The sequence below is a fragment of the Octodon degus genome, unplaced genomic scaffold, assembly GCF_000260255.1.
Source record: "Octodon degus isolate 3935 unplaced genomic scaffold, OctDeg1.0 scaffold00061, whole genome shotgun sequence".
NCBI lineage: Eukaryota > Metazoa > Chordata > Mammalia > Rodentia > Octodontidae > Octodon > Octodon degus.
This window is the reverse complement of record NW_004524637.1, coordinates 3,382,878-3,406,733: the sequence shown is the minus strand read 5'-3', so window position 1 is coordinate 3,406,733 and position 23,856 is coordinate 3,382,878. Positions and strand designations below refer to the sequence as shown.

Sequence of the window (23,856 nt, the reverse complement as noted above, 5' to 3'; positions counted from 1 at the left end):
GCAGATTGCTCGTTAGATGTGACCTAAATCTCACTGTTCCTTTTCCTTCAGAAAGAATGTTTGTTCCTCCTGGTACATGCTTGTCACTGTCTTGCACGTACAGCCACCAGCCTCTAATCATTTTCCTCAATAAATACATACCGAGGGTCTGTGCACCTTGTGGCCTTTTCTTCCCTGAGAACAATAATCATCCCAGGACCCTTCCTTTGTCTCTTGCTTTTTCTTCCCACCATGTACTGTAACTCCTGGCAGGTTATTGGAACCTTCTACAGAGGTCACTGCTATATAATGGATTTAATACAAAATTTGCATTTTGGTTAAAAACCTGAATAGCATAGTGATGTAAACAGATACTCAGTCAAATAAAACCTTATGGCTTTGAATAGTCTGAGCAGGTACTTCCATTTTTAGGAAGTTGTAAACAAGTGTAGAAAGGAGAACACATCATTTCAAAACGCCGGTGTGTTCACTGACTCTGAGCCTTTCAAATACTGTAATTGTGTTCGCAGCTGCAGGTGGGCAGGAGCACACAGTCCGTGCAGGCCTCGTTCGTGCCCAGAGTCCGTGCGGGCCTCGTTCGTGCACACAGTCTGCGGGCCTCGTTCGTGGCCAGAGTCCGCGGGCTTCGTTCGTGCCCAGAGTCCGTGCGGACCTCGTTCGTGCACACAGTCCGTGCGGGCCTCGTTCGTGCACACAGTCTGTGCGGGCTTTGTTCGTGCACTGCCCACGCAGCCACGTAGCATGTTCACATGGTCACTTCGGCACCGCTGACAGCACAAAAGCTCTGATCACCAAAACACGGCCTGGCGTTTCTCACCACATGGGCTCGTCTGCGGGGCTGGTTTCCAAGACCCTCAGGTGAACATTTGGGAATTTAGTGGCATTGTTCTTCTTTGAGGCTGGGATACTGGCTTAAATGACTCCATCCTTTGCCTCACACAGGTCTGTTCCTTCTGTTTGGCCATCATTTTGATTCTGCCATTAACGCCGCTGCTGCCTCTGACTCTCGGGAAGGAGGCTCGGCCCTGCTGCCCCACCAGCGCCTCGTGCTCCCGGAGCCTCCCCACGGGAGCTTGTGACCACATTGTCCGCAGCTCACTTCTGCTTCTGCTTGCTTAGGGGTTTTCAGAAACTGGGCGAATACAGGAAAGTAGACAGAGACTAGTGCTGTCCTAGATGTTTCTCCAAAATGCTTCACCACATTATCAAAGGCATCCTGTGCAGTTCCAGCATCACTCTGTAGCTTCTCGCATGTTGTTCTCTGCGTGTGTTTGACATGTAGTTGAATATTCTTGAGAGAAATTTCAGTGGCTTTTTCCACATAATGAAGTTCATCATAAAGTAATGACAGGTGGTGATATTTTTCTTTCACAATTTTTGATGTATAGTGCAGCAGCATTTCCTCTCCTTTTGTTTTTTTCGAGGATTGAACTCAGGTCCTTGCACTTGCCAGGCAAGTGCTTATTCAACTGAGCTGTCTCCCAAGGCCAGCATTTCCTTTCATCTGTCAACTTTGAGCAAATCTAAACTCTGTTTCACCCTATTGGCCCCGCCCCCGGGGTGTGCTGAGATGGCAACTGAGACTGAGCATGGTGTCACAACCTGTAATCCCAGCTCTTGGGAGGTTGTAAACAGGTGCATTACTACGAGTCCAATCTAGTAGTGAGAGCCTGAAATCCCTGTAGATCTTTCTCCCAAAAAAAAAAAAAAAAAAAAAAACAAAGACAAAAAAAAGTCCTCTAATGTTTCAATCTTCAATGTTCCTTATTTACTTATATTCACATGATTTAAACAGAACCAGATGATCTCCACAATTTTCGTGAGCACTGGGGATGACTTTATAGAGACAGATGCTGCTATAGTTTGCATTTATTCAAGGAGCCAGCTTCCGAATGCTTTCAGCAGTTTCAAGTGAAAGCCACAGTGGTCATCTTCTATATGAGCCTCTCAAGTGCACAGAACTGCATCATGAACTCATCTTCATTTGACAAGTTTTCCAAGGGTTCCTTCTCAGCTCATATGGCCAAATTACTGTTACCTCATTTTGAGTTGGCAAGAATCTCATCAGACATTCTACAAATACAATGGGTAATGTCTTCAGGTAAAATACATTAATATTTTACATATCAGCAGTCTTTCTAGCTTTTCTTACATTATGGCAAGATTTTTTTTTGTCTTACTTGCTTTTAGTAATGTCATTTTGCTTGATTCTTTCTTTGTGATCTTTTGCTTGCTTGAGGAAAGATCCATGGCAAGACTTTGAGCTTTTGTCTTGCATATTTTCTCAAATTCATCCACATTTAAATCCTCCAGAATTTGCACAAAATCAGTGTCATTGAAGATTGTACCATTTATTTGATTGGGCTTAAGAGCATCCCAATAAAATACCAGCATTGTGAACTTCATCTTGTTTGGCCTTTTGATTTTCACAGCTGCTCATAATGAACTCAACTATTGTGGGTGAAGATATCCCATGCAGCAGAGGTTTGGTGTGAGCGGTGGCAGAAGAGGCGAGCTGGCACAGTCTGTACTGCAGGCCCTCAAAGAGGAGAAGAGGATAGTGAGGATGGATGGAGTGGGGAGTCAGAGGGGAAGCAGTGGTACAGGTGGTGTTATGGAATCAGTTTTCATAGCCTCCAGTATATCTGAGAAGAGGTAGTGGTAGAAGAGGTGAGCAAGGGTCCTGAAGTGGTGGTCCTGGTAACTGGACCCACGTAGTTACCCATTAATGTGTCTGACCTCTGGACAATGTACCAGAAGCCATGACTGACAGCATGGCAATTTCTGGGTTTTAATGGTCCCTTGTTTCCCCAGTCTGTGAATCTTTCCTGGGTAGACTGTCTTTGAATGGCTTCTCCTTTTTATTTGACCTTTTTCCTTACTGTGTGCACTTAGGTGTTTGAATCTTTGTATGTTTCTCAGACAACATACAGCTCCTTGTTCCTCTGCCTAAAGTCCTTCTCCAGTTCCACAATCGTGGATGTGCTTCATTCTCCCTACCTTCAAGCTGTTGAGATAAATGAGAGGTGTTTTCTCCCAGACTATCACCTTCTCCAAGGCTGCATTGTTGGTTTCTGCATCTTCCAGCAGTGCTCCTACACCAAACAGGTTGTCCAGATAGGCCTGCACTTGAAGCTTGTCCCTCTGTGTGTTTCAGCTTGTCCAAGTATTCATCCAGGCCAAATTTAGTAAATTCATACTTCAGGAGGTTCATGTCTTCAACTGAGAGGACCACAGTATTGATAAATTTTGTAGAGGCCATCATAGCATCTGTTGGGGTTTTTTTCCCCATGTATTTAGGACACGGTCCAGAGGGTCTATAGGGTCTCACTGCATAGATCGGACTCATAGTGATCTTCCTGTTTACAGCCTTTCGAGTGCTGGATTACAGGCATGCACCACCAAGCCCAGTCTTAATCACCACCTCAGGGCACCCCGGAAGCCGGGCTGGCATGGCCGACCCTTGTATCTGCGTAAGCAGGTGCTTTAATCCACCGAGCTATTTGGCCGGCCCTGAATCTGTGTTATTGTCTTCTTTCTGAAACTGTTCCATCAACTTCTAAAAGCAGTTTTGGGGCCAGGGAGATGGCTCAGTAGAATAAGCGCTTGCCTGGCAAGTGCAAAGACCTGAGTTCAATCCCCGGTTCTGCCAAAAAAATAAAAATAAAATAAAAGCAGTTTTGCTTCACAAACCTCCTTGGTTATTAAAATCTGATGAAGTGATTTCATGCCCACATCTGGAAGGACTAATGGCTGCCAAAAGCTCCAAGATAAGGGTTTTCATCCTTTGATTCCTGTTCAGTCTTAGAGCAATCTCATTGACAGTGTGTGGATGAGAATTGTTATTATTATTATTATTATTATTATTATTATTATTATTTTGGCTGGCTCAGGCTGCCTTAAGGGCAGCTCTGGTAATGCAGAGGTGGAGGTGGGGATTGAACCACAGCATCCTGCACCTGACTGCATTTGCATGAGTAGTTGCTTAAACAACTGAGCTAACTGGCAGGCCCTGACAGTGTGTAGGCGAGACATGCACATGGTGAAAGCATTCTGACAATTCGTGACGGCACACAGAAGCCCCCAACACAGATGTGAAGATCATCCTTCTTACTCACCAGTCTGGAAGTTTTCAGGTTTCTTGTACTTGGCAAGCCATGATATTGCAGTGCAGAGTGTCTTACTGAGAGAGACACACTTTCGCCCCACTTGAAGGCAGGCTGCTCCCCTGTTCAGGTCCTCCATGGACATATTCCAGGATTTTGATTTTTCTACTGAACTCTCTATGGTACTTTTTACACATTCTAAGTCAAAAGATACTGCGTACTGCACAAATAATAGGTATTCTATTTTCAAGGTCTTTGTTTTCTTCACTCAAAATATCTCTGACCCATCTCATGTGAATTGTTCTTCAAGAAATTATCAGCAATTTGAGGCTCCACAAAACCATGTGTACCTGTCCAGGTGCTCACCCAATGCCTGGCTGCCCAAAGTTTGGGCCAGGGTTGCTGATGCAGGTACAGCTGGGACTCTGCAGTCCCAAAGGTTTCTACTTTTCTTCAGTTCCCATTGATTGATATGAAGGAAACAAACCTGAAAGAACCACCACTGCAGATGAACAGAGGAACAAAGGATACAAAGTAGGGAAGCAGCCAAGTGGGGACGAGGTGAGTCCTACCCTACAGGACAAGGAAGCACATGCTTGTCATCCGAGCACCTTAAGAGGCAGAGGCAGGAGCACTCGAAGTCAGCAAGACTTTATCTCAGAAACTGACATTTAGAAGGGGCCTTGGATGCAGCTCAGGGGTGGAGCCCTTGCCCAGTACACACGGTGCCGTACCCAAAACTGCCTCCCTGCAGATCTGGAGCTCTGCCCTGCGGTGGCCCCAGCTTCCTGTTTCATGTCAGCCTTGGCCTGCATTCTGAGGTGATGAGATCCTGTGAGGAGCTGGCAGGAAGTAACACTGGCAAGTCCACATGACAGGACAGGAAGCTACACACATCGTGAACCACAGTGGTGAGCTGATGGAGGGACAGGCAAGTGCAGCATCACAAAGACCTACTATGACAACCAGGAAACATAAAATATGTTATCGGTGCACTATAAGAATGGACAGGAAGGGCTAGAAAGATAGCTCAGCAGGCTAAGCGCCTGTTGAGGCAAGCACTGGGACTGGGGTTCAATCCCTGGCACTGCATGCCGTGCCAGTCTTTCCCCAGATGCACTGAAATGGCCACCAAGACTGGGCATGGTGGTGCAAGCTTGTAACCTCAGCAGTGATTTCACTGAGGATCACTGCGAGTCCGAGCTGTGTATTGAGATCCTCTGCCAAATACATTTTTAAAAAATGACAGGAAAAGAAGACACATTCTATCAATGTGATACTTGTGTATGGAACACACCATTGCCATGTGTGAAGACAGCGTTAGGTGTGACAGTGGAAGTAAAACTCATTTATTCAGCAGCTTTTGTTTGTATTTACACTGTAGTTCACTTACACTTTTATTTTTAATGTCATCTTCCAGGCTTTGTAAGCATGTAAATAGCTAACAGGAAAATATTGATGTCTATTCTAAATGCATAATATATATTAAGAATTTAGTACTTTATTTTATTGATACTTTATACTCACTTTGTTTTACTGATACTTTATACTCCTGTTAATGGCACACTGTATAATAAGAACCTCCTGTTAAACCTGCAAGGCCACTGAGATGTTAAGTATGTCCTATAAAACAGCCAAAAGGGCAAAGCCCATGTGCTGCCCATGAATCAGTACATGTGTAAGGAGAATGTCACTGTCACATGTGCAGCTTGCCTTAGGTGTGATAACTGAAGGAATGATTTTGTTGTAGAATGGTGTTTTCATTGTAGTTCCCATAAAATTTATTTTGTTGTCCTTTTTAGACTTTATACACCAAAATAAAAAATAATGTTGAAAATTTTGATGCTTTTTAAAAAAAAACCCTCAATAAATATTACAAATTTTAAAGAAGAAGCTCCCAGTTCTTTTAACATTTGTGTATATTCTTGAACACAGCTTGTGAATTTGTTCCTTATTACAATTGGATCCAGACAGCCTTTGGCCTTCTCAATGTGTGTGTGGAGGATTCTTCACCATGAATCATTCCTGACAATAGGTGCTGAAAGACTTTTGATTTCTTCTTTTAGGCTATGTTTACACAACAGAAAAAGTCATATTTGTTCCTAGTCACAGATCAATTCTCAATTTTTCTCATTATACTGCCTCAGTAACCTGGCTTTATCATGAGGTAGATGCACAGCATTCAGAATTATGGCAAATCATGCCTCCCGTGCACTTAGCTCCAGCACTGGCAGCTTCAAAGGCACATCGTGGTAACTTGCTTCTGACCCGTTTTCTGTTTCCCTTAGCTCCATTAACTAGATTCTGCTTTTGACTCTCCATTGTTCCTAGCATCTATTTTTCCATTTTAGAGAACATGAATTCCAACTGGACACCAGCAGGTTAGGAGTATTTTTCCCTTATATTATTTGGAGGTCTTCCACCAAGATAGCTGGATAGAGAAATGGGGAGCTGAGTGTCCTTCCAACAAACACTGCAGGACATACAGTTTCCTTGTTACCTTCTGATTTCCGCCCCCAACAGTCTCCTCACTGCCCCCCTTACATCTTTGTTTCTGAGCGTGTAGATAAGAGGGTTGAGGCTGGGTGTGACCACAGTATAAAAGAGGGAAATGAACTTGCTTCGCTCCTGAGACTTTTCTGTTGGAGGCTGCAGGTATATGCACATCACCGGGATGAAGAAGAGGGAAACAACCAGAAGATGGGCTCCACAAGTGCCAAAGACTTTCTGAAGCCCAGCGGTTGACGGCATCCTCAGCACAACCCGAGCAATGGCTCCATAGGAAGTGAGGATGAGAGTAAGTGGTACAACAATGAAGATGGCGCTCATGACCATGAGAGTCAGCTCGTTTGCACGAGTGTCAACACAGGATAATCTCAGGAGGGCTGGGACTTCACAGAAGAAGTGGTCCACTTTGTGGTGGCCACAGAGGGGTACCCAGAAGGTAAAGGAGGAGTGAAGGGCTGAGGCAGCGAAGCCACTTGCCCAAGAGGTCACAGCCAATAGGCGGCAGAAACGAGGGTGCATGAGCACATTGTAGTGCAAAGGTCTGCACACTGCTACGTAACGGTCATAGGACATCACCACCAGAAGGACACACTCTGTGGTTCCCAGAGCGAGGACAAAGTAGAGTTGAACCATGCAGCCAGCATAAGAGATGGTCTTCTCTGGGCCCCAGAGGTTGACCAGCAACTGGGGGATGGAGCTAGTGGTGTAGCAGAGATCCAGGAAGGAGAGGTTTGAGAGGAAGAAGTACATGGGAGTGTGGAGACGGGTGTCCAGGTGTGACAGGACAATGATGAACAGGTTGCCCATCAGTGTCATTAAGTAGAAGATCAAGATGACCACAAAGAGACCGACTTCCAGGCGAGGCCACCTGGCGAAGCCCAGCAGGATGAAGTAGCTGTCAGCAGTCGCGTTTCTTCCTATCATCATTATTTTGTCCTGTAGCTGAAGAAAAGATCACACAAACTTCAAAGGTTGCCCGTGTATTGTCTGATGCTTATAAACAAATTGAAAATAGATATACTGTTTCCAAGTGTACTACTTTGTCTTTTATGATGGCAAAATATTAACTGTTTTCTCTTTACATTTCACTCAGTGATTAATGAATACTTCAGCATGTAACCTTCTTCTTTGAATGTCCTTGAGTTAGAGGGTAGATGAATGAAATTATATTTCATAGATAGAAAGAATAATTTTCTGAAATTTTTTTTTACTTCAGTAAGCAAATTAGATTGATTCTCCTTTTTCAGTTGTCAAGCTGTTTCCAATTTTGTAGTTACAGAGAAAGTAGTTTCCTGCAGTCTTATTCTCCCATACAGGTAAGAACTTTTATATAGGGAAATAAAACTTGGGGATAATTTTAAAATATTTATATAGATGAAATTTGAATTCAGTGGATTATGATTATAGAAATAATAAAATGCTATAATTAATTCATTATCTCTAGCAGGTTGTACACTATTCTTATGCATGCAAAAAGCAAGGTGCACACACGCATGCAGCACCCATTCTGCCTCCCACATGCGTGCAAACAGCATAACTAAAGCAGGTTACTAAGTGAGCCAAAGAGATTGGAAAAGAGAGTGATGGAGCATTTGTAGTGTTCAGTAAGAACAATATTTGTGGCTGAGAAGCGCCCATTATTGGAGAGTCTATAGCTCAGGGGTGTGAGTAAGAGAGCAAGAGGGGTCTGCAGCTGCAGCGGGGCTCACTTGCAGCCCTTGGAGAGGACAAGGTACGTGTCAGGACCTCGACCAAAGGACCTGAAGAAGGCTTCTCTAGCCATCACATGCTTGTAAGTAAGATAACACCTTAATTAGGAAGCACAGTTGATAATCATATCTCTCAGGTCTTTGTAATGTGTGACATGGCTTCTGAAGAGACATTAGCTTATACTAATAGATAATATAAAACTCAGTGAATAGCTCAGCTCAGCAGGTATTCTTTGGAGGTACAGACCACACCCCCATGTACACTGACTCGCTTGCTATCGGTCGTCATTGTCTCAGATGCATTCGCTCTCCTACCGCACAGCCGTCCGTCAGCCGCTTCTGCACATCTTGTTAACAGAACTCACCACCCAGCTGTCCCTGAGGAGCCTGGCCTCGCCATTATTTTTCTTTCCTTCCAGTTCTTCCTGCCATACTCTGATGACAAAAGGCAAATTCAGCCACCATACACCCTCGTTAATCATTTGAAGAATTTCTAAAGTTTCAAGAATTACACTCTTGACTCCTACGAGTTACACAGGGCTGTCTCAGGTCTTCAGTTTCAATTGAAGAGCTGGGAAAACTAAATTTGGCCAAAATTTTTGAGACAAATCCAGGTCTAAAATATTGTCTGTATCTGTGCACACGTACACACACATACACACACACACACACATATGTATGTATGTATTTAAAATTGTGATTTTCCCCACGGGGACAGGTGGTGCACAATGAGAAGAGATATGCAGGACTGAAGCAAGTTCCTCCATGAAGGTGACTTGAGGAAAATGGCTGGTGATAAGTGCGCAGTGAGGGGCAGAGGGAGACAGGACACCAGGAGGACAGGAAAGTGGGACACACAACAATGAATATTGAAGACTTTGTGTGTACACTTTTAGTATTGTTGGTGATGCAAATGATCAATAAGCTTTGGGAAGCAATGGAAGATCCAGGATTTTCTTGTATACTTCTTTAAAATGAGAGGAAATGTAGTCCAGGATACTTGAAGTGCTGCGCATGGTGCTTCTGAGGAAGTGTGACTCTCTTGCCTCACGCAGCTGCCTGAATTCATGTGTACAGTACTGTGATAAGAGGGTTGGGTGTGACAGTTGTTCATCTATTATGTGATCTGTCTCCTTAAGCACTCTTCTTTAAAGGGGGGATGGGAAATAATGGGGTAAATGCAGGCAATACGTGTAATACTTAGAGATTCAATTTTGTCAATAATAGAAAAGAGAGAACTAAAGACATTATTAATGGTAATTTTTATGAACTATTATATGAATCACTTTTCTTTCATTAGCTACAGCAACCAGATAAGAGAAAAAACAAAAGGGATAAAGACAGGAAAGTGAGAAGTTAAATTATTATTCTGTGCAGATGACCCAATACTCTACATAAAAGACCCCCAAAAATCTACTGGAAAACTTATATATTATCCAAATTCAGCAGCATAGCTTGGTCCAAAGTCAACACTCAAATGCAAATAGCATTCTTCTATATAAATAATAAACTTTTAGAGATAGAAATTATGGAAAGCAACCCTTTGCAATAGCATCTAAAAAAATAAAATACTTAGGAGTCAATCTAACAAAGGCTGTAAAAGGTCTGTACATTAAAAATTATAGTTTGCTATGAAGGAGATTGAGGAGGATATCAGAAAATGGAAAGATATACTTTGTTCATGGATAGAAAGAACCAATATAATGAACATGGCCACACTTCCAAAATTTTGGGGCAGACAGTGCAATCCCAATCAAAATATCATGGGAGCTGGGGTGCAGCTCAGTGGGAGCACTTGTCTAGCACACAGGAGGCTGTGGTTTTGATTCCCAGCACCAACCAGAAAACAAACAAAAAAAAAAAACCAATCAAAATATCATTATCGTACTTCAGAGATCTAGTGAAAACATCTCTAAAATTCATATGAAACCAGAAAAGTACTAGAACAGCAAAAGCAATTCTGGGTAACAAAGGCAGATCAGGAGACACCACAATCACAGGCCTGAAATTATACTAGGAAGCTATTGTGATAAAGTCAGCATGGTATTGAAAAACAAAGAGAAAAAGCATTCTGAAGATCATTTAAACAGAATAAAAGATACAGACACAACCCCAAACACACTCAGCCACCTTATCTTTGACAAAGAAGCCGAACATATTCACTGGAAGAAAGATACCCTCTTCAATAGATGATGCTGATAAAATTGGATTTCCTTATGCTGAAAGCTAAAACTAGACCCATGTCTATCACCATTCACTAAACTGAAGCCAAATGGATCAAATATCCAAATATTTGTTCAATCAAGTATTGATATGTTAAACTTAAATCACTATAGAATGTGAAGAAAAAAAGATTTAAAAACAAAACATTTTAAAAATAGGAATAAACAATTACATATTTTTTATACAGAAATTTAGAAATCTAACCACATACAGCATTGTAGGATAGTCCTATGACATATTTTTTCTTGTCTCTTGTTTTCAGTTATTACCCTTTTTTATAACAAACATTTACTTGAGAGACAGTATGGCAGTAATTGATATGACATTAGAAGCAGGATGTATTTAGAAGACCAGAATGACAGGCATTCTGAGCATGACCCTAATATTACACATTGCTTTCTTCAGTGCAGTTGCTTAGTTCACAGGCATCAGCATATACAGTTAGTCAGGGTGAGAATCCTACCAATTAACTGCTAGTTTCAACAAATATCCAAATATTAAAAGATAAACACTAAATTTACTGGAAGAGAAAATAAGGAGAAACCTCAAAGACGAGTATAGGTAGAGACTTTATGAACAAAACACAGATTGAAAAGGAAATGATACAAAGGATCAGCAAATAAGATCTCACCTCTCTAAGCAGATTTTGTACAATGAAGAAATTAACAACAGAGTGAAAAGACAATCCACAGAGTGAGAAAAAATTGTAGTCAGTTGTTCCTCAGGCAAAGGGATTTCTATCTAGAATGTATAAAGGATTGAAAAATATCAGATCCTCAAATTCAAAGACCCAATCCATAAATGTATGTCTGAGATGCATATGCATTTGTCAGATGAAGAAATATAAATGGCAAATAAACACAGAAAGAGATGCTCAACAACATTGGTCATTTAAAAGATAGAAATCAAAAGAATTTTGAGATTGAATGGCTAACACGAAGAAATCAACTGATAACAAATGCTGGAAGGACTGTGGGGAAAAAGGAGTCCTTCACCACAGTTGATGGGAGTGTAGACTGGTACATCCACTTGGAAATCAGTGTGGAGATTCCTGAAAAAACTAGGATTACAGGGTGGGGCCTGATGTTGGAAACCTGTAATCTTAGGATTTAGGAGGTTAAGGCGGGAGGACTGTTGGGAGTTTGAGACCAGACTGAGATACAAAGTGAGCTAAGGCCAGATTGAGCTACATAGTGAGAGACTGTATCAAAAAGACACACGCACACACACACGCACACACGCACACACACACACACAAACTAGGATTAGAGGTCTCATTCAACCCACCTCTTCCCCTTCTAGGTATTTTCCCAGAATCAAAACCATCATATCACAGTGATATAAGTGCATCTATGTTTATAACAACACAACTTATAATTCCTAAATTTTGGAAACAACACAAAAATGTCCATCAACTCAGTAATGGACTGAAAAAATTGGTTTTTTTAAAAGTATAATGGAGTACTACTCAGCCCTCAGGAAGGATAAGCTGGAGACTTTTGTAGGTAAATGAATGCAATTCAAGACCATACTCATAAGTGAAATAAACCAGACCTACATATGTAAACATTGTCTCCCTAGTGTGAGAAACTGAATGTGTAAATGAGATCCAAAATGTAAAATAGGTATTATGAATTGGGAAGGAACCGTTCTAAAGAAAAGAGAAGCTGTAGTGAGGACAGGGGAAATGGAGAAAGAGAACAATGAGAAAATACATACACACGATAGTTCATTGAAAAAAAGGTGTGTGCTTATATTGTTTGAGGAACATATCATGCCCATATCTTGTAGTCTGAATAACTACTATGAAGACAACATTATGCAATGTATTAATTATTATAACTCTAATAACATGTTTTGAAAATCTGTTTTAGTGTTTTACTTTTTTTCTCATTAAAATATAAAAACAGAGGCTGGAGATATAGCTCAGCGGCACAAGCACCTGCCTGGCAGTGCAAGGTCCTGAGTTCAATTCCTAATACCAAATAACTAAATACATAAAATGAAACAGACTTTTCTTTTAAATCACTCATGGGAATGGAATTTGTATAAAAGGGGAAGAAAAGAGGGGGGTGATGAATAAAAAAGTCAAAATATACTTTGTATACATATCAATTCTTTATGATGAGTGCAATTATTATATATTGAAAATATACATTGATAATAAAAATTTGAAGAAGTAAAAAATCAAACACTATGTCACTAACGGATGGCTTAGCCCTCTTTTCTTGGTTTGATTATTAACAACAAGCATTCTATAATTGCTGTCATATTCCTTCCTACTTGGCTGGGTTTTAAGTTTAACTGACTGATAATAGTTTTCTGTTTCTTCAGGATATAATCAATAATGCACATATATGTTATTAAATGATTATATCAAGTTAATTAACATTCCTACCACATCACATTGTCATAGGGAGAATTCTTTAAATCTACTCTCTTACAGCCTATCAGGTTATTAATTAGAGTTCTATCTCATCCTTTTTATTTACTCAAAACTTTACTAGTGGTGCTTGTCACACAGAATAGTGCTATTTATTCTGGGGGATAGGCACATGCACTGGTCACTGTCAGAGGTTCCACCCTTCTCTTCCCTGCCCTCCCTGACCTCTGCCCCCTCCACATCCTCACAACTGAGTCTGCTGGATTCCAGTTTTCCCTCATCTTTTCCTTCCAGCCCCAGGAACACTCACCTCACATGGTTGCCCAGGCTCCCATTTGCTTTGCACCGTGATGAGGCTTACCACCACCAACTGTACTTACAGCCCTGTTTGTCATGCAACCTGAAAAATCAGCCTCATTTCTCCCTTATGAAAGCTTTGCTACAATTCCAAATCTATGTGCAGGACGGCTGACCAAACAACTTAGTGGATTAAAGCACCTGCTTGGGCAGAGTGCAGAGGACGGGATTCAATCCCCTGTGTGTCATGCCAGCCCCACGCCTGGGGTGCACTAAGACAGGATGGAGACTAGGCGTGGTGAAGCAAACTGTAATCCCAGGTCTTGGGAGGTTGAACGCAGATGGATCACTATGAATCTGATCTATATAGTGAGACCTTGTAGACCTTATTAGAAATATAATCAATCAATCAATCAATCAATCAATCAATCAATGTGGGAAAATGTATAGAAGTAAGCTGACCCTCATGTCCACACGAGTGAGCCAAAGCCTGCTCCAAGTACTTGATTTTAGCAGAATGTGGGAGCACCTCAGGGGATTCAGGCGCCAGGGGACGGGCCTCTTGACCCAGAGTAAATGCAGCTGTTATGGATGCACAAGGAACAATGGCGCATTGTTTCCTTCACTGGGGCTTCAGGGAGGATAAATCCCAAAGTTGCAATTAAAGCCCTTGAAAGAGCAGTCCTGGTTCAAGTGGTGTGATGCTCCTGTCATAATTAAACTCTTTATTGAACATATACAGGATGATGTAGCCTTACTGAGAAGACAGACTTTGCTGCTGGTCATAATGAGAAAAACTCACAAGTGGGGATATAAATGAAAGATCATTTTGCATCTGTATTTACAAAACAGGATAGATATACAGCTACTTTCTCTTAATTCAATGAGAAGAAAAATTTGTAGTAATAGTGTTTGGACAGGATATCATGTCTGCATCTTGTACTATGAATAACCACTATGAAGACAACAATATGCATTGTATTAATAACTGTAACTGTCCTTCTAACCTGTTTTGAAAGCCTCATTGCTATTTGTTTCTCAATAAAATTAATAAAAAAAAAGAAGAGAGACAAGTAGACATAAAAAAGAAGAATGAGAGAAATGCAGAGAGAGACTATTGATTATGATGGCGGTGAGCTGCACTGCGTCACCAGGGTCTTGCAGTTCTTCACAGGGTTAAGGCTCAAGTTTGCAAAGCAGCCATTGGAGTGGGGGAGGTCCTGGGCCTTGAAGCAGGTAGAGAAGAATGCGTGAAGACCAGGCTGCCTTTCCTTTCCTGGGCAAGGTTGTACTGACTCCCACCGTGCCAGCTGTCTCCTCACCTGAATTCTAGTTCACCCCTGCAACGTTCAGAGCAGTCTCCACATCACTCAAACCTTTTTGATATTTTTGAGTGTAATTGCCAATAATTCTCACATACTTATGGGGTAAAACATGATGGTATATGCATATGATATGAAATGATTAGGACAAGCTAATACACATATTTGTTGCCCCACAGATTTTTAAAAATTTATTTATTTTATTTTTTGTCTTTATTTTTTCAAATAATTTTATTGAGAAACAAATAGCAATGAGATAGTTTCAAAACTAACTTTTAATAATTAGTACACTGCATATTGTTGTCTTAGTGGTTATTCATTGTACAAGATGCAGATATGATATCCTGTTACCAAACGCTATTAGAACAAATCTTTCTATTCATTGAATTAAGAGAAAGTAGCTGCATATCTATCCTTATTTTTTCTAGAATTTTATTGAGAAAAAATAGCAATGAGACAGTTTCACATCCAATTAGTAGGACAGTTTCAATAATGAATATATTGCATATTGTTGTCTTAGTGGTTATTCATTGCACAAGAATTTTTTCATTTAGTTTTGTCAGAGATGAGTATTCCATTGCCATTTAAATATTATAGGTGCATGAATTCAGCAAAATATTCCAATATAGTCCAGTAGTCCATAATACTAGTGGGTATTCCATAATACTAGCAACATCAGAAGTTTTTTATTTTTTAATCTATGAGGACATTATTTATTTATTTATTCATTTTTTATAAGCACATTTTCAATAATTAATACATTGCATGTTGCTCTCTTAGTGGTTATTCATTGTACAAGGTGCAGACATGATATCCTGTGTCAAACACTATTATAACAAACCTCTCTATTCATTTAATTAGGAGAGTGGAGCTGTATATCTATCCTATTTTCAGCATACAGATACAAAAGGGTTACTCATTTCAAAACTAGAGAAGGGCATTCCATTGTCATTTAAATATTGTAGGTGCTTAAATTCAGCAGAATTTCCCAATATAGTCCAGTCGTCCATAATAGTAGTGGGTTTTCCATAAGATTGGCGGTGTCCAAAGTTGTTGACTTGAGCTTTTTTCATCTCAGTATATCAATGTGGCTTTACTTTTCATACTTCATTTTATAATTTTCTGCTGGAAGATTAAGACCAAGATAAAGCAAGACCTATAAAACAAGAAATGTAACTTTTATATCTGATAAGGTCAGTCAAATTTCCTCAGGATTTAACCTGAAACCCCATACCACAGACTATAGATCCTTTGTGAGTGTCAGCCATATGGATGAGTTACAGCCATTGCCTAACTAATTTGCTCTCTCTGAAAGACTGAGAGAATGTTTTCTCCCCATGTGACTCTCCTTAGGCACATTCTACATCATCAATCACATTCCTCTGTGGCCCCATAATCTTTTTGATCAGAAAATTTGGGACACAACTGAATTATATAATGTTAAAACATAGGTTCTTCCATGTCCTGAGTCCTCACTGATCTTGAAAGGATGGGGCCAAAATGTTGGCTGTCCTTGCAGCCTCTTTTTTTCTCTGATTTTTGGTCTGCAAACTTAGGTTGTTAATCCTCCAGAAGACAAGCTTAGTATTACACTACAACATCTCAGTTGGGCTTAACCTAATTATCTGTCTCAATATCAAACATCTTAGACATAACATGGAACAGGTATTTTCCATCAGGTATTGATATGTTAAATTTTAAGTCCCTGCAGAATATGTAGATAAAAAATTTAAAAATAAAAAAAATGAAAAAATACGAAAAAACAATTACATAATTTTAAACAGAAATTAAATCTAGCCATATACAGCATTGTAACAGGACTGTCCTGTAACATATTTTCCTGTCTCTTGTTTTCATTTATTGCCCCCCCCCCTTTTAAACAAACATTTATTGAAGAGACAGTATGGCAGTAATTGGTATGTCATGACAAGTAGTATATATTTAGAAGACCAGAATGGCAGGCATTACAAGCATAACCCTACCATGACACATTGCTATCCTCAGTGCAGCAGCTTGGTTCACAGGTATTAGTATAGTTAGTTAGTCAGGTTGAGAATCCTACCAATTAACTGCTAGTTTCAAAAATATGCTGCAGATTCTCAGGATCCTTGCATTACCCATCTTGTGTGTATAAATGTATGGCTTTGCCCTGTCATGTTTCCCAGCTTTTCTCCTTGCCCTCTCCTCATTGTCCAATCCTCGACTTCTCACTTTCATTTTAATTGTGTTATACCTTTCTACTTGTATTTCTTCTTTTGAGTTCTTATACTAGGGAAACTATACAATATTCACACATGTGAGTCTGGTTTATTTCACTTATGAGTATATCTTCAAGTGGCATCCACTTCAATATGAAGGCTTTGACTTTATCATTCTTGATAGCTGAGTAATACACCACTGTATAAACATATCACATCTTTTTCATCCATTCCTCATGTGATGGGCATCTTGATTGTTTCCAAGATTTGGCTATTATAAATTGTGCTGCTATAAACATAGGTACACATATATCACTATGATATGACATTTTCAGTACCTCTGGGAAAATTCCCAGTGGGGGATAGCTGGTTTGAATGGGATTTCTAGTCCTAGTTTTTTCAGGAGTCTCCACACTGATTTCCATAATGGTTGCACCAGTCTGCATTCCCACCAGCACTAGAGAAGGGTTCCTTTTTCCCCACAGCCTCTCCAACATTTGTTGTTGGTTGATTTCTTTATGATAGCCATTCTTTCTGGGGTGAGATGGTATCTTAGTGTTGTTTTAATTTACATTTCACGCATGGCTATTGATGTGGAACATTTTTTCATATATTTATTCTCTTCTTTAATTTCATCCTATGAGAAGTGTGTGTTCAACTCACATGCCCATTTCTTGATTGAGTCTTTAAATTTTGGGGCTCTAATATTTTTTAGTTCTTTATAAATTCTAGAGAGCAGACCCTTGTTTGAGTGTTTATTAGGTATGATTTTTTGAAATTAGTAGGTTGTCTTTTCACCTTGTTAGTAATTTCGTTTGATGTGCACAAACTTCTCAATAAGCTGAGGTCCCAGTTGTTAATTATTTCAAGTATTACCGGTGCGATTTGATTTTTGTTCATGAACTCTTTGCCTACCCCTATGTCTTCAAGAGTTGTTCCTACATTCTCTTCTAGGAGATTTAGTGTTTCTGTTTTAACGTTTAGATATTTAATCCTCTTTGACTTTAGTTTAGTGCATGGTGATAGAATGGGGTCAAGTTTTATTTTTTGGCATGTGGAGAGCCTGTTTTTCCAGTACCATTTGCTAAAGAGGCTATCTTTCTTCCACTAAGCATGTTTGGTCCCTTGGTCGAAGATCAGGTGACTGATTGTATTCATTGAGGCCTCTGGTTCTTGTAATCTATTCCATTGATCCTCAGGTCTATTTTGTTGCCAATACCATGCTGATTTTATCACAGTAGCTTTGTAGTATAACTTCAAGTCAGGAATTGTAATGGTTCCTGCCTTGTCCTTGTTGGCCAGGATTGCCTTTGCTATTATATGTCTTTTCTGGTTCAAAATAAATCTTAGAGGGCTGGAGAGATGGCTCAGTGGTCTAAAGCACCTACTTGGAACAAGCTTGGCAAAGCACAGGGACCGCGGTTCGATCCCCCAGCACCACATGCCAGCCAGCCCCGCCCCCAGGTGGGCTGAGCTGGCCACACACACACACACACACACACACACACACACTAAATAAAAATGCAAAAATAAATAAATAAATAAACAAAATAAATCTTAGAAATGATTTCTTGAGGTCTGTGAGGTATGTTGGTGGTAGTTTGATAGGGATTACATTAAATCTGTACAGCAATTTTGGGAGTATGGCCATCTTCACAATGTTGGTTCTTTCTATCCAGGAGCAGGGAATATCTTTTCATTTTCTGAAATCTTCTTTGATCTCTTTTTTCAGAATACTGTAATGTTCCTTGAAAAGATCTTTAACTTCTCTTGTTAGATGAATTCAAAGGTATTTTGCTTTCTGAGGTGTTATTGTAAAAGGTATTGTTTCTGTAATTTCCCTCTCAGTGTGTTGTCTGTGTAGAGGAATGCTACTGACTTTTGGGTATTGACTTTATAACCTGCTATGCTGCTGAATTTCTGTATTAATTCTAGTGGCTTCCTGGTGGAGTTTTTTGAGTCTTCCAAGTAAAGTATCATGTCATCTGCAAATAATGATAATTTAACTTCTTCTTTACCTATTCTTATTCCTTTTATTTCTTTCTCTTGTGTAATGGCTGTAGCTAATGATTCCAGAAATATGTTGAATAGGAGTGATGATAGAGGACATCCTTGTCTTGTACCAGATCTGAGAGTAAAGAGTTCAGTATTTCCCCATTAAGAATTATATTAGGCGTTGGGTTGTCATAGATGGCTTTTATCAGATTGAAGTAGACTTCTTCTGTTCCAATTTTCTGTAGGACTTTGAACATGAATGAGTGTTGGACTTTGTCAAAGGCCTTTCCTGCATCAACTGAGATGATCATGTGGATTTTAGATTTTTCCCTATTGATATAGTGTATTGCATTTATTGATTTGTGTATATTGAACCATCCTTGCATCCCTGGGATGAATCCTACCTGGTCATGGTGTATGATCTTCTTGATAATTTGATGTATTCTACTGGCTAGGATTTTATTGAGGATGTTTGCATCTGTGTTCCTGAGTAGGATTGGCCTGCAGGGAGGTGAATATTTGTTCTGTCTTTTATCTTAAGACTTGAACGATAGCTTGAGTGTCTGTCTCTCCCATAGTTGCAACATCCTCTCTTCTATATCATCTCCTTTTGAAAGCCTAGCCCTGTCTGACTTCCTATAATATTCCTATATATCTCAACTTCCTGTAACAATCTTAGAGGAAAGCTTTTTTTCTCTCAATTAAGTCTTCCTACTCTGAAAAACAAACGTCACCAGAAACCTGAACTAAAAGCCTCAGTAGTTCCTCCCAGCATTCTAAGAAATTTAGTACATTGCAAATAGCAGTGTTCATTTACAACATTTAGACAGGAACAACCCCACCTGCTTTTCAAAAGTGAATATGCAGCTCTCTGAGAAAGCTGAACACAGCAGCCATACACTAACAAAACCCAGATTGGTCTATTTTGTGTGAAGATGGAAGCATAGTCTGTGAGTATGGTTGGCTAAACATACTCTTGCTGGCATGGTCCACTTTTTGTCCTGTCTATATTAATAGTGCATAGCTCTAGATTTATATGACAACATTTTAAAAGCACAGAATTTTAGAGAAGACAAAAGTGGCGGTTACCATGCTAAGTGCTAGACAAGCAGGACCTACACCTGACGGGGCACTGGATACCATCACCCAGACTGGGTAAACTGGAAAATCTCTACAGGGACCACTATCATGGTTGCACAGTTTGATGGGGGCATGATTCTGGGGGTGGACTCCAGGACAACCATGAGGTCCTACATCGCCAGTCAAGTGACTGACAAGCTGACTCCTATTCATGACTGAATTTTCTGCTGCCCCTCAGGTTCAGCCACTGATATTCAGGCAGTAGCAGATGCAGTCACTTTTCAGCTTGGTTTTCACAGTGTTGAATTGAATGAGCCTCCACTGGTGCCCACAGCAGCCAGCCTATTTAAGGAGATGTGTTACCAATACCAGGAAGAGCAGGTGACAGGAATCATTGTCGCAGGCTGAGACCTTCAAGAAGGAGGGCAGGTCTACCCAGTTCCCATGGGAGGTGTGATGGTAAGGTAGTCCCTTTGCCATTATGAGCTCATATGGCTATGTCAATGCTACCTATAGGAAAGACATGACTAAGGAGCAGCATCTATAGTTCACTACCATGATCTTGCTTTGGCCATGGAGCAGGGTGGTTCCAGTAGAGGGGTGATCCACCTGGCAGCCATTGAAGAATCAGGTTGAGCAGTAGGTACTTTTAGAAGACCAGATACCCAAATTCACTATTGCCACTTTACCAGCCCTGTGATCCTGAGATTCTAGGCTGCAATAAGAGATACTAATATTCTATAATAATTCAAAATTTAATAAAGTTTTTCAAAGAGAAAAAAGTAAATGTTTTAGTAATTTCTCAAAGGTGTGGAGGATTAATGAATCAAAATCAATAAAATATGTATTTGGCTATATTGGCCATGTGTAATTTTTCTGCTTTTCTTGTCCTGAATGTGAAAAAGAAGCAGTTCACATTTTGCTCCCCAAGCAATCACCTCCTTTGTCCCTAGTGCAGTCATGTTCTGCAAAGGGAGGTGGGAGTGTCCATGTGCTGTGCTGTACCTGATTGTCCCCAGTCACCATCACATTTGGAGAATCTCCCTGAGCACACAGGATAATCTCCAGAGACCTGCATAATGAACACATTTGCTACAGTTCGGGAAATTTTCAGTGGACCCAGTTACTTCCACTTGCAAAAGTGGACTCTTGGGATCTCATTACTGAGCTGGGTAGATGCTGTTGTTTATAATGTTGAGCTCATTTGTCCAAGCCCCTAGAGATTCTGTCACACTTAGAACGGTAGAACTCTTGAAATACATTTGCTTCCCAGGTTCAAGGCAGCTCTTTAAAAGTTTCCACTCTTTCTTCTCAGTTCATACATTGAAATAATCTCTAGGGAGGTCTCTTTGTGATGAGAAGACATCATTATGAAGTCTTTATTGCAGCCAGCCTATAATGTGTCAGATATCTTTTCCTGATCATAATTGCTGTATTGAGTTTACTGGTACAATTTAGAAATATGGAATGATCACATTAATCATTGGAAATTTGTACCTGCACGTGAAGTATTTTGATTTATCTTTTTTCCATTCCCCTTCTCTTCCTCACCCCTTCCCTCTTTATTTGAAAAGCTTTGTTTCCATCTTATCCTTCATTTCTCATGTTTTCTCTCCCTTCCTCTCCCTTCTCTAGTTTTCCACCCATAAACCTTTCCTTGAAGGCAGCACTGAGTTACCCCAGAAAGATACAGCCTCCCATCCCTGGACCTTCTCTTGGTAACCAGTGGCATCAATTTACCTCTTTGTAATAACAAACAGGAGGAGGTGGATGGAACCTACCTAAGAAATAAGCCTTCATGTGGAAACTTTGTTCTGTGACATTCCAAAAAAATAACAAGTGATATTAATGTACAATCATTCAGCTAAACAGGGCCATGGAAAGACAAAATGATGCATACTTAGGCCATTTACTTCAAATTTAAATACTTTCAAAACATTAATTTATACTATGTGCGAATGCAGTAACATATAATAAAGTATAAATGTATAAATAAAACAAAATTCACAGTCGTAATCACCTGGGGGTTGTTACTGGGCAGATGTAAATATGGAGATTGAACCATGTTGATGGTGCTGCCTGAAATTTTTAATCTGTGTAGTGAACAAGTTGGTGTTTATTTTTATTACATCTAAGAATAAATAGTTCACTATTAAGTACATAATAGTGCTTTAATATTTTTATCTATTTATTTATTTGGTACATTGTCTCACTATGCATCTTAGACTCGTAGTGATCCCACTGCCTTAATCTCCCAAGCACTGGGATTACAAGTGTATACCATTAAGCCCACTTTGGTGGCCAACATGGCATGCCAGGGGTTTCAGGGTTGACATGGCCTGGGGTAATGGGGGTCGAACCCATTTTCTTGCACTTGCCAGGCAGGCACTTAGACTGTCAAGATATCTCCCCAATCTCTCTTTTTAAAAATGTATTTAGTACAGGGTCTACAGGGTGTGACTACACAGATTGGACTTGTAGTAATCCTTCTGTTTTCAGTCTCTCAAGCACTGGGATTACAGGCATGTGCCACCAGGCCCACTCCTCCCCAACCTCTTAATAATATTTTAAAAGAAAAACAACATAATCAAACTCTCTCTTAGCAATAGTTTTTATTTATGCAGTCATCTTTAGCCAACTTTTGTGCTTTTTCTTCTTTTTCATTTGTGCATATTAGTTGTACAGAGCAAAAGGTTTCATGCTGGCATAATTGAAAATGCATATAACACAACTGAATCACTTATTTTGTTTCTTTGTTTCTTCAGTACCTGGGAAAATACTCAGGACCTTGCACTTGCCAAACAGGTGCTTACACCGCTGAGTTATCTCCCCAGCCATGAATCACTTATAATGCCACAAGAAGTGTTATTTATTTGGTTTATTACTTTGGTGGGACAGGAGCAATTCCAGAAGCTTGAATTGACCCTACTCTGGCACCTATAACTGCACAAATCAGAGATTTATGCCAGTGCAACATATTCTTCTTAGTACAAAAAGGAGTGAAAAAAGGGGAACCTTAGAAGATGAATCTCTGCACTGATGAGACTGCTTAAGTAAGAAAAATTTGCCATAACTGTTTCATCATATATCACATGTCCTACTCTGACTGTGAAACCATGATAATATTTTGGATTTCCTATCTTAGTATCAAATCAGAGGAGTAGGATTGGGGTGGCTTGTTTAGTAGCATCTGCTCCCAGAACTTCGATCATGTATCTTTCCCAGCATACAGTTGCCATGAAAGTACTTTTTCTGGACACCTTGATGCTGTGGTCTATATTCAGAGGCCCCCTAACAGACTCATACACTCACAGATGGAGAATCAGGCAGGTAATTGCACCACGGGTGCCTGCTACCAATCAGTGCATTAGGCCACTGATGGTCTACAACTAACTGTGACCTGAGAGGGAAGCCTGGTCATTGGTGACCTGGTTAAGGCTGGTCACTTGGGTAGTGCTGCATACCCCTTTCTCTTCCCTGGATCACTATGCTTTCTGCCAACCTGCCATGACCTGTTGTCCTCTGCTCTATCACCATCATAGAGGCAGCAGACCCAGTAATGAAACCTCTGTAGGAATGTGATTGATGATGTAGTGTGCCTAAGGAGAGCCACATGGAGAGAAAACATTCTCTCAGGCTTTCACAGAAAGCAAATTAGTTAAGCAATTGCTGTGACTCATCCACATGGCTGACACAAAGGACTAAAGTCTGTGGGTTAGGGTTTCAGGTTAAATCCTGAAAAGATGTGACTGACTTTATCAGATATAAAAGTTACATTTCTTGATATATAGGTTTTGCTTTATCTTGGTCTTAACCATTCAGAGAAAAGTATGAAAATGAAGTATGAAAAGTAAAACCACATTGATATGCTGAGATGAAAAAAGCTCAAGTCAACAACTTTGGACACTGCCAGTCTTATGGAAAACCCACAACTATTATGGATGACTGGACTATATTGGAAGATTCTGCTGAATTTAAGCACCTACAATATTTTAATGACAATGGATTGTCCTTCTCTGACAAAACTAACCAAAA

At 40.1% G+C, this 23,856-nt stretch overlaps 1 protein-coding gene and 2 pseudogenes across 1 annotated transcript; 1 reads left to right on the top strand and 2 right to left on the bottom strand.

Moving 5' to 3' along the window:
• Positions 1 to 813: 813 nt before the first annotated feature.
• On the bottom strand, positions 814 to 6,400 carry LOC101588762 (annotated as a pseudogene).
• Positions 6,401 to 6,602: 202 nt separating this feature from the next.
• LOC101588372 (olfactory receptor 2J3-like) lies at positions 6,603 to 7,541 on the bottom strand. Its single transcript, XM_004634398.1, has one exon. The coding sequence runs from the start codon at positions 7,539 to 7,541 to the stop codon at positions 6,603 to 6,605; it is 939 nt and encodes a 312-aa protein (XP_004634455.1).
• Positions 7,542 to 14,352: 6,811 nt separating this feature from the next.
• On the top strand, positions 14,353 to 20,521 carry LOC101587978 (annotated as a pseudogene).
• Positions 20,522 to 23,856: the final 3,335 nt, after the last annotated feature.

What these genes read in the sequence shown, in the direction of transcription:
- LOC101588372 (XM_004634398.1), bottom strand. Translation starts at nt 7,541, where the DNA reads ATGATGATAGGAAGAAACGCGACTGCTGACAGCTACTTCATCCTGCTG.